Genomic DNA, 12,175 nt, shown 5'->3' with positions numbered 1-12,175 from the left:
TACTATATTATGTCAGCTGATATGCACTAATTAAAGTTTTGCTAATGCAAAGCAGCATTATTTTTCTACAAATGTCATACAACTCTGCCTGCACTGCAGCTTCTCTCTGACTAAGAAATATCAATATGTGTTGTAACCTTTCCTTAAAGTTGGATATGTCAAGAAACAAAAGTTCATTTTTCAATGGCTAATTTTACTCATTTAAATATCAAGTAAAATTGCTTAAACTATTCTCAAAATTGTTTTTAACAAATTTTGTGTCCTCCTTCATTGGTCTTTATCTATACAACATCTCTTTTCATTCAGTGCAGCAAATGTTTATGGAAATTTTTAGTATGATTTAAGTATGTAAATTGCATTTTCAGAACCAAATATATTATTCATTTATTTTTGCATGTTTCGCATGGATATTTTAAGTACTGTATGTAATTCTATAAAAGATGGTAATAATGTGCGATACAAACCCCAAACCACAAATCGCAATGAGTTTCATAAATCGTAAAGCCCTGGAGTGCAAAGGCATTTCGTGTGTGCAAGTGAGCTGCTGAATGAATTCACTGAAAGCAGAATTGCATGAAAGTTTTGTTTGTTAAAGGGGAAAGTGGAAATTAACTCCCTGCAGAATTCTGTAAGCAGAATCTTCCATGCCATAAAGTGCTTATAATTTCATTAAAATGAGTCCAGCTGCAAGAAAATACACAATTTTGCCAACCCTGTTAACTTGTGTCGGTAGGGGCTGCACTCCATATTGAGTTGTGCTCGTGAAGGTGCAGTGTAATATAATAGTAGGAAGAGGCCACTGTAGTAATCGGCATTGTAATATGTAGCTACTCAGTCCTGTCGTTTTGAGTCCATGTGATGTATTGCCTTCACGTTAGCTTCCTACTTGTGCTTAACCCTTGTGATCTCTTGTCCCCAGATGTGCAAGATTTAAAAGAACGACTGGAAAAGTACAGAATGTTAATAAAAACATTACCACGTGTCAACCGGATTACTCTTGGTGCTCTGATTGGTCACCTCTACAGGTGTGTGAAATTGGTACTTCTAGAGTTTTCAGCAGGAACAGTATCTGCTGTTGTTATCCATACCGATGTTCAGACATGTCAACAAGGAATATACGTGCAGAAGAGCTGTTCATTTGAAAAATAGGCATAATTTTGAATGTACTTTCTAATATGATCATGCAATGGTCATCAAGTAACATCAGATCAGTAATTTATGCAGTTCACATACTAGGTCTAATTCTTTGAAAGATATTCTGTAAAATCTGAGAACTTGGCTATTTTATGTAATTTACTTAGTTTTCACTCATTTCTAATATCGCTGGTTGAGTCACTGCAACTCATCAAATCCCATTTCTTCAGAGAATGCTCAAACAAGGCAGAAAGAAAAAAATATTCTGTACAGATGAGTGTCCAGAAATGAAAAATATCCATGGAGAAGCTTCCTAGTAGTACCCAAAATGACATTTCTGCAGTGTTGCACTGCCTGATCAATATGCATGTGAAAAGGCCCAAGTCATTAGATTATCATCACAATAATACACTCTTTAGCTGAGGAATCCATTCTTGACCAAGGTGCCTTCTTATGCAGGCCCCATTTGCCTGCATTTGCCATGTATCCCTCTAAATCTCTCCTATCCACGAACCTCTCCAAATGTATCTTTGTGAAAAATGTTGCGTGTCAGTTTCCCCTTTAAATGTTTCCCCTCTGAACTTAAACTTATGCTCTTTAATGATAGATTCTCCTACCCTAGAAAAAAGATAATCCACCTTACCTACTGTTTGTCCCCCATGATTTTATAAGGTCCCCCTTCAGCCTCCTCCTCTCCAGGTCAAATAGTCCCAGCCCATCCAGTCTCTCCCTACAATTCAACCCTCCCACCCCGATCCCAGGAACATGCTTGAGAATCTTTTCTGCATGCTCTCAAGCTTAATCATATCCTTTCATAATGTGGTGACCAGAACTGATAATATTCCAGGTGCTCTTTTGCTATCGTCCTGTACAGATGTAATATAACATCCCAACTATTGTACTTAACGCCCTGTCCAATGATGATGTGACATGCGCCTTATCTACTAGTGTCACCACTTTCAAGAACCTATCTACTTGTATCCTTGCTGTCTTTGTTCTATAACATGCACCCTGTTATTTTCCTGTTCTTTAATTTGCCAAGGTGCATCACTTTGCACTTGTCTGAGTTAAATTCCATCTGCCGTCCTTTTGCCTACTTTCCCAATAGATCTCGAACCTCAGATGACATTCTTCATCACATCACCAATTTGGATGTTATCCACATATGCATTAATGTACTAATCATGCCACTTATGTTCTCAGCCAAGTATTACAAACCTGAGCAACACTTTACATTGCTGGAGGAGTTCAGCAGGTCAGGCAGCATCTATAGAAATTAATAAACAGACAAAGTTTTGGGCTGAGATCCTTCTTCAGGATGGGAAAGGAAGGGGAAAGGATGCTAGAATAAAAAGGTGGGGGTGAGGGAAAGGATTTGATCCCATCCTTAAAAGAAAAAAATCCATTTGTGGAGTTCTAGCTGAAGCACCTGCAGAGCAGCTCAGCATGGAATTGTTACGAACCCCGTAACTGGGTCACTTACCAGCAAAGATAAAGACATCCATTGAAGTCTGATGATACTCTTTTTAACAGTATTTATTAGTAAAAATACCCAAAAATAATATCTATGCAAATATACAGATAATATACATCATCAATACTAAATCTAAAAGTGCGGGTATAATAATAATCAATAAGAAATAAGCTCTATCGTTGTCTAGGGGATAATGTATTGTCCGATGGAAATATAAAGTTCACTCAGTTAGTGCAGGCTGCAGCCATTGGGGACCGCTGGGTTGCAATGGTTGGAGAGAGAGAGAGAGAGAGAGAGAGATAGGATGGGAACAGTTACCGCTACGGGTTTTTTTTCAACCTTCCTTTACGATTTTGATCCATCCAGTGTCTCGTTGCAGTGGTCATTCAAGTGTGACCTCTCCTTTAGCTAAACCGTTCTTCCATGGTGAGCTCGCCACCCTGGCAAGGGAGGACGCACAAGAGCCCCCACCGGCTTTTGCTATAAAACGCTGTCACGGGATTTCTAGCATTTCTCCTGGTGCGTCTGAAGGGGTTGTTCCCCTCACGGGGTCTCAGATGTCAATCAGGTTGGGATGATGCAATCCCTCAACCAGACCACTCTGGTTGTCCCCTGAGGGGTTTCAATGAATAGTACAGTACTCAATACACAATTCCGTCTCCAAGAGACAATGGCAGTTATCAGTGGTTCCGTTCCGCTGATGTCAGGACACATTCCAAACCTTGTGTATTCTGGATGTCTCTCTCTCATTTCCAGGGTCTCAGACCCGAAATAATAGCAATTTTGCGATTCTCAAAAAGGAGGAGGCGACTTATTACCCTTCGGCCCCTTAGAGTTGGTCACATTCGTAACAGAATACTCTACAGAATTCAGTAGTGGGAGGGCATCCATCTGGCAACTTGCTCTTTTGTTTATACTTTACTTTTATTTTTCAAATTTAACCATGATTTTAAATATTTGAGAATTTTGTTGAATTTCACTTTCTTTGATTGTGTTCCTAGGACTGTGATTTCTAATTCAGAAATATTACTCATTTCTGCTCCCGAGGAATAGCACACCAAATGTTTTCAATTAACTGAGCTGCAATTTCACATTTCCTAATTTGCTCTCACTCTTCACTAGGTTGTTTCTTTGACATATTTGCTAGTTTTGTAACACTTTAGGGATATTCTCAAACTAATTTACGCTTTTCCAAAATGCCATATTTTTATTTGGTAATGAATGATTCATTTTCTTCAAATGCATAACGAATTGCACCTCTGATAAAGTCAGTCATTTAATACATTGCACAGAATTATTGTTCTTTGACAGGGATGAAGGGTGGCCTTTTAAGTCATTATGTAATTGTCCTGGAAATATTAGTATTTGTTACAGTACATTAATTCATTATTCTGAAGGCAATGTGTTTTGTAGGTAGTTTTCCAGTAGTATATTGAATGAGTCATTGTTCTTCAGTTGACATGCCCTCAGTTACATCTTTTCCCATCTTCCCTAAGTTATTACTTTGCTACTACAGTCATTCAGTGAGCACTGATAGAGCAGGCATGGCTAAAGATATATGTTGACATTTCAAAATTCCTCTCCCCAGTCATTGCTCATTGATGCATTCCCCGTGGGCTGTGTGGCCCAGAGAAGGGAAGTGGTGGTAATCATCAAGGAGATCATTTAATAATCTATCTGGAGTCTTTGTGTTTAAATTTGTTTCTTCAACTATTTTCCAATCCCATGTTTCCTCCTCCAACCAAGTTTCAAGAGGAATCCAGGCCACACTATATCCTTGCTTCCTCTAGAAGTGCCTAAGTTCTTCACCACCCTGATTACTTGAAAGTGGTGACTCGGGTAGGTAGATTAGTGAAGGAGGTACTTAGCATGTTTGTCTTCACAATTGAAGGCACTGAGAATGAGAGTTGAGAAGTCGTGTCACAGCTGCACAAGAACTTGGTGAGTCCGCACTTGGGTGCTATTCTGGTCCACCAGCTATAAGGAGGATGTCTTTAAGATGAAAAGGTACAGTAACATTTCACAAAGATGTTACTGGTACTGGAATTATAAGGAGAGGAAGCTTTTTTTTCCTGGCGCCTAGGAGGCCGAGAGGTATATGGAGCCATGAAGGACATAGGTAAGGTGAATATTCCAAGGCATTGGATAGGGTGAGAAGGAAAAGATTTATAGATAACTGATGGGCAACAAAGTGTGCTGACCGAGTTGCCAGAGGAAATGATTGAGGTGGGTGCAATTATAATGCTGAGAAGACATTTGGACAGGTATGTGGATTGGAGAGGTTGAGAGGGATAGGGACAAATGAGGCAAAAAGGAAGCAACTTCAACTGCAAGAGTAACGTCTGTGCTATATAAGTACTGAAGGTGCTTGTATTCTGACACTGACTGTAAAAGAAATTCATAATCTTTAGTCTAACCAAATTTTTTTTTGTGTCCGTATTTCTTAAGTTCATTGTATCTATTATGTGGCATATAATCTGTTTCATTGCAGTTTGTAACTGATCAAGTATCATTTGAAATATCCCATTTTACTCTTAGGTTATTTTAAATTCCTTGTGTTATTATGCTTCTAATTTATATTTCCTGAAGAGCTTTATTTACTTGCATGCCATGTGAATAACTGATAAATTATGTAAAAGTGATTACCATCTGTATTCTAGTGGAGCAGAATTTCCTTTTGCCCTTATCTCTGGGTAGATGTAGTTACCAAAATAGAGAGGTTAACGTGAATTAATGTAGCATATCTGACACTACATGTACTCAAACTGTGGAAGTAACCAATAATGTTGTGGTCACTTAATTAATATTCTCAATTCTGATTTTGGGAAAATTAGTACCCAATTTCTTTCATTGATACAAATTAGAGACCTGTCTTATGGGGAAAAAGAAAAATGTGAAAATGCTTCTGTGCAGTTAAGGTAACTATATTTTTATATGGACGAAAGGTGATCGAGACAACCAATATTTTTTGTTGGAGCTAACTACTGTCTCTCTGTTAGCTAGCATGGAATTTTATTTTGCATAATTAAAATTCACAATCAATTATCACAAACAAAATATAAATTCATCTTTTAGTAATGAATGTGTGAAAGCAGTTTCATTCTTTGCCTTTGTGCTCCTTTGTCAGGTGTACAATGCTGAGTGAAGTCCCAATAAATAGTAATTACAGGTTTAAAAAGCTGTATACTGATTACCCAACTGCTAAAATATTACAAGCTCTAGCAATTCCAGAATAAAAGAATTGGGAACCTTCATCTCACCGCACTGGAATTCGGGTGTGCCACAGTACTTAGCTACACAATCCTGCCTGCGCCTTTTGGGAATGAGAGAAAAATAAGTTGTAGCCATCTGTGTATCTGTCCTTCCTTTTCTTGGGGAAAAGTGCCTTTTGTCAGATGTGTCAAAGGAGACTGGTCAAGGGACCTGGGAAAGGAAAATGAAGCAAGGTAATAATGAAAGTCTGCAAAACAACATTTAGGTTCAAACTGTTGGTGTAGTGCAGAGTACTGGATGCAGCAATATCTGTGAAAGCAGCCAACAAATGCAGCCAGCACTGAAGTCCTGCTTTCCTGAGCTGTTCCATTATTGTTACAATCCTGGTAGCAGCCCGACAATGTGGAATATTGCCCAAGTGTGTCCTGTTCCCAAGCTGAAGGGCAATTCAGTTTGGCTGATTAAAACCCCATCAATCTACCATCAGTCATCATCAAAGTGGTAGAAAGGCTCACTGACTATGCTATCTAGCTCACCAATAATTGCATGATGGATGGTTTGGGTTTCACCGGGACCACAGCTGGCTCCAGATCTTGTCAAAGACTTGAGATCTTCTGAGTCCAAATATGCAGAGGAACATTGCAGAGGTGAGAGTGTGCCCTTCAGATTTATTATCGCTCACTTTGATGATGTGAAATCTGTTGTTTTGCATCAGTGTAGATGCATAAAATGATAATAAATCACAAAAAATAAATAGTGCAAAAATTGAATAATGGAGTATTGTCAATGGGTACACAGCCATTCAGAAATCTGATGGTGTAGGGGAAGAAGCCCATCCTGTTTCTGAGTCCTTGAGTGTAAATCTTCAGACTCCTTTATTTCCTCTCTGATGAGAAGAGGCCATATCCTGGATGCTGAGGGTAGATAGCACTTTCTTGATGCACTACCTTTTGAACACTTCCTCTGCAGAGTATTTGTGACTCTAAAACACCTGGTTAAACTGTAGCTGTAGGGCTTCAAGGTGTAAATCAATGTTTCAATCGTGTGTTACATAAAGGAAGAATGTTGAATTTGCAATAATCACAGCCCACAACGCCTCTGTAGGTGACCCTCTGTGCCCATGGCCCATCATCATTATCTGTTTCATTAATGTCTGAAAGTTCAGAAGTGAGAATCTTTGCTGGTGTTTGCAAAACGTTAAATTCCATTTGCAAATCTAAAACAAATGAAGCCTTCTGTGTCTGCATACTGCCAGGCTCAAACCATGAACTAATAAAGAATTATATTTATTTCCCATTCAAACTTTTTTTATACAACATTGTTGTGAAATAATTGGATTCCCTCACACTGCTCGGACAGAAAGTGCTTTACTGCTGAATTCAAGTTGACTAGGAAGTGATACTAATATTGTATTATAGAATTGCTATTTTTAATAAATTTTCTTTTTTTTCTTTTGACTTAATTCCATATTACTGGTAACAAATTAAAGGGGGGAATGGTCTTCAGTTAAACTTTTACATGCGCCACAGCACTGTCACAAAGCTGCTGTATGACAGTGTTTTTCATCTGCGTCAAACAGTGTAGAGACTTCGAGCTTGAGCTTTAGGATCCACTACCATCTCTATAGGGATAAAAATTGAGGTAAGGTGTGGGGGATCAAGCATGCAGGAGTTAGGTGTAGGTAAATACCCAGCTCAATTTTAATTTTCCACTAGCCACGTTAGTGCTGTGCGTATGTGTGGGCAAGTAGATGGAGAGGTGGTAGTTAGTGTCCAAAATAGTGATCTACTTCCCATTGAACTCTGTCTACTACTATCACCCCATTCCTGCCAGTCTCCTGATTTTGCCATGTACCCAATCGTATGGAAGTCAATTCATTTTTTATTACACAAGGCTGTACAACAAAGGACGTGTGTGTGTGTGTGTGTGTGTGTGTGTGTGTGTGTGTATTTTTAGTGAGCGTGCATGTCAGCTAATTGTTCTGATGTTAGCTGCACTCTTAACATCAGGAAGTATAAATAATGCATTGAATTTTTCTGGTTCCAAATGATTCATTCAGATAAACCCTTATAATTACTGTCAGTTTCTCCAGAATAGCAAAGGGGTACCAATTCACTCCACCCTTTGTGTTAAATTGTTAATCAACTTACAAAGAATTTCACATAAGTAGTTATTTTTTACTGATATGATCTGTTCACTGCAAACAAAAAATATTGTAATGTGGCAGCAGGGAATGGATAAAACGGAGGGCTGGCATAATCTATTCCTTGAAACTGAAGTTAAATTCATCTATCACTGTTGGGAGATCTCTTTTTGCTCAATTAGCATGAAAGGTCCTAAGCGATGTTAATATTGATTTGCTTAACTGTTAACCAAATATTAATTTGGGACTGTAATCTCTTGGAGATTTCTTCAACAGCTGATGTGGGAAATATATTCATTTTGCTGCAGTGGAATGCAATCTAGATATGGTGGTTTTTGTGGCCAGTGCTTAGGAAGCTGCTTAGGTATTTCATTCATGAATTTCTTGACTTCTAGCTATACCTGGAGGTATAACTGATGCTGAGACTGAGTATAAAAGGGAAACAATTTCCATTTCCCAACTGTGATGTCATTCACATCAAATATAAAAAGTCTGATAAAACTTGCAGGGTGTGGAATAATCGTAGTGCGGACATATGTATGTTTCCTTTATGTATGTTTTGCTGAAGATAGAGGGCACTGTTACACACTTTTTTGCACAGCTTTCAAGCAATCTTCTGAGAGAAAATAAGGCTGACCTTAAATACTTTTAAGTTTTTTTCCAGTTATCTTCAATCCTTTTCTGTGCATTATATTGTGCAAGCAAATATGTTCAGGCCTCAGATACTGCATTAAGAGTGCATAGAACTGTGAATTGTCCAGAACTCTAGAAAATGGATGAGTTACCAAGATATATATAATAATCATATCAATTTACATTTTGCAGAAACTACATTTATTATTTCTAAAATTATTGTTGAATATCCACCCATTTAAAAATCTGTAATAGACTTCTGTTTTGAAAGCTACAACTCATCTGAGTATTTTCATGTTGGTGGAATTGAAAGCTTAATTTAGTCCATTTTTATTAAAGCTCTTTTCAGTTGTACAGAAATCACAATTAATCAATAAAGTGATTATTTATATGTGAAATAGGTGGAAGATAACTCCAACAACATTGTTTTTAACTATAAACTCTAGAATTGATGAACAGTGTCATTTTACCATTCAGTTTACTGCTGTTCACAGATTAGAATTCATCAGATATTTGGTTGACAAATGAAGAAATCATTTATATTTAGAAGTTAGATAAAGGGGCTTAAAATGAAAACCATTTCAGCACCACAGCAACTTAATCCACCAGTCTCATTTGTTACTGGTGAGCTGCAGATTTTTTTTCACATCTGTTTATGGGAGTCAGTCATGAGGAGGTGGCAGGATGAGGCAAGGAAGGGATGCAAAATGAAATTGTGCATCTTATTACCAGCAGCCTTCCCTTCATGGTCTGGAGGCCTAAAGTATTCCCGTCATTCAGGTGAGGGAGGTGAGCCCCTTACATTGGACCTTTAAGTAAGCTTTCTGCCTTAGCAGCTACTGTTCCTTTCTACACTTCCTCACTGCGCGTCTTTTAAAAGTCTCAGTTCAGGTATGTATTTAGACGTTTCAGCAGCTAAAGGAACACCTTTTAGCTACTGGGTAATATCAGTGGTTGAGGAGAGGTCGCACTGCTATGAAAGAAAATTTGAAAAGGCTTTTTCAGCTTCCAGCCGCATTCTAGAGCTTCTCTTGGTTATTAGAGTCTTGCTGCTCGACAGAACTTATTTTCTTTTCCCTGAGGTCCACAGGGAATAAAGGACCAGAATATTTAGTTTCTCTGACAACCCAAGGCTGTTGCATATTGCTGTAGTAGCAATTGTAATGATGTTCAGTTCCTCCATCCTGCTTGTTGTAATTTACCCGAGGTTACATTCACTAGGTTACTAAAGTCCAGTGTGTCCCACGTTTTGTTATTCTCTTTCTACTTAAACCCAGTCTGCCAAAACAGCCATGATGAAACAAATTCAAGTCTAACCAAATTATATAACCCACATGATGTGAATAATTTTAACTGAATTTCTAGCCCTCATTATAAAACACTTCACCAGAAGAGAACTGGGGAATTTAATAGGGAGTAGTCTGTAACCTATTGCGATCGAAATGTGTTTCTCTCGTGTCCTGGTCTTTTTACAAACTCCTTTGAGCAGGACACAGACGCAAGGCAGGAAAGTCTGTTGTGAAAGCGAAGGTGGAATTATTTCCAGTGACATTGGAATCTGACTGTAACAATGAAGTTCCTCTCCCCGCCCCCCCCCACCTCAAGTTGTGAATGTTTGATTTGGCGTCAGTGCATTCATACAAACAAGCATGTGAGAGACCATGCAATGAGTTTGGTGGTTGCTACAGGTCTCCAAGGCATTTTTTGCTGTGTGGAACTTGGTTCCTGGCAATTTCAATGAATCTGGCAGAGATATTTGGTTGAGTTAAAAGCTCTGTTGCCCCTGGCTGACCTCTGATTGTATTTAAATATATAGCCCCAGAAGTTTCATTTCTGATTTGCAAACTGCTCAAGTTTCAGGGTAGAAGCCTTTCTCCATACATTCCATCTGCTCACCACCCCCTCACTCCTCTGCTGGTTCCCCTCCCCAGTAGTTCTCATCTACCTTCCCCACCTCCCTTATTTGATGTCATACTCCACTTTCCTCTCCTATCATATTCCATTATCTTCAGTCCTTTGTCATTTCCACCCAGCAGCTCCCAGCTTCTTGCACTATTCCCACTTTCCCCTTTACCCCATCTGGCCAGTCCCCTTCAATTGGCTTTACCTACAGTATTGCTTACTAGTTCATGCTTAAACCTTTCTTCTACCTTTTTACCTTGGCTATCTCCCCTCTGTCTTTGAGATCTGATGAAGATCTCGATCCAAAACATTGAATGTCTACTTCACTCCATATAACCCACCCAAATCACTGAATACCTCCAGTCTTTTGTGTGTTGCTCCAAATTCCAGCATCTGCAGCCTCTTCTTTCATAAATACCCTTGCCTGAGACCTCCATCTAAAAGTTTTGCTCTTCCATTTGCTGGGCACAAATCCAAGGTTGTTATGGGTTTTTGGGGTACCACACTGATCATCCTGCATTTAAAAATAGGCTGGTGTAACATGTTATCTAACTGTACCAATAGCAGTGTGTTAGAAATGTGGGTCATGTCCAAAGAAAAATGTCTGGAGTTGCTTAGCACTTTAGTACAAGAGAAAGTCAAATATCAAACTTAAAAAATTAATGAAAGTAGTGAAAAGAAAACTGTCCATATTTACAAACAGATCTCCCCCAGGAAAACACAGTAATAGCTCTGTACTAATTCTTGTCCAGTGTGAATTCCTGGCAGCCCCTATCCCTCCTACTGATGGTGAACAGCTCCTTTTGTATTAAGCACGAGGACAGACCATCTTTAATGACCACAAATTTAACTTAAGATAACACATCAATTAGAATGTGATGCACCCCACAATGTAGTTACAAGCATATTACAAAATAAACAAAAGTATCTACCTGAAATACAGTCTAAAACAGCACATACACATTTACACATCCCCATTACTAAAGAAATGAAATATTTTGCCACGTATGCTGGGAAAGGCACCATAAAGTCAATCCGAGTGCATCAGCTTAGTTTAAGACACCCGTGGATGCCACAGGACTGCTGGGAGACAACAGCGTGAAACAGCAGGATGCTGAACACAATTGCATATTTATAGATAAGTACAAATAAAGAATGAAATTAAGGTTCCCCATCTGCCAGGACATGCTCTCTTCTCATTGCTACCGTCAAAGATGAGGTACCGGATCCTGAAGACCCACACTCAACATTTTAGGAACAGCTTCTTCCCCTCAGCTATCAGGTTTCTGAATAGAAAATAAATCCATGAACACTACCTCACTATTTTTATTCTCTTCTCTTCTTTCACTATTTATTTTTATATATACATTGTAGTTTATAGTTATGTATGGCAATGTACTTCTGCCACAAAACAATAAGTTTCTTGACATATGCCAGTGATATTAACCCTGATTCTGATTGATTCCTTCCCTTCCTGCAGGGTGCAGAAATGTTCAGAAATGAACCAGATGAACACGCACAGTTTATCCCAAGTGTTTTCACCCTACTTATTCCAAACAGAAGGCCAAACTAAACAGGAAGTGAATGTTATAGAGGATCTTATCAATTTATATGTTCAACTCTTTGGTGTAAGTATATACAATTTATTCTAAAATGTAAGAAGATTCTCATTAGTG

At 38.6% G+C, this 12,175-nt stretch overlaps 1 protein-coding gene across 5 annotated transcripts in view; it reads left to right on the top strand.

Moving 5' to 3' along the window:
* Positions 1-12,175, top strand: part of arap2 (ArfGAP with RhoGAP domain, ankyrin repeat and PH domain 2) — a 416,402-nt gene that overhangs the window by 314,335 nt on the left and 89,892 nt on the right. For all 5 annotated transcript variants that reach the window (XM_059989011.1, XM_059989013.1, XM_059989014.1 and 2 more), the window contains 2 exons: positions 920-1,025; positions 11,980-12,127. In XM_059989011.1, the coding sequence (XP_059844994.1) occupies positions 920-1,025; positions 11,980-12,127 (254 nt within the window). The remainder of the gene's footprint in view (positions 1-919; positions 1,026-11,979; positions 12,128-12,175) is intronic.

This window comes from Hypanus sabinus, chromosome 14 (genome assembly GCF_030144855.1).
Source record: "Hypanus sabinus isolate sHypSab1 chromosome 14, sHypSab1.hap1, whole genome shotgun sequence".
NCBI classification, from domain to species: Eukaryota; Metazoa; Chordata; class Chondrichthyes; order Myliobatiformes; family Dasyatidae; genus Hypanus; species Hypanus sabinus.
Note: the sequence above shows the minus strand (reverse complement) of the source record. Positions and strands in the feature narration are given on the sequence as shown.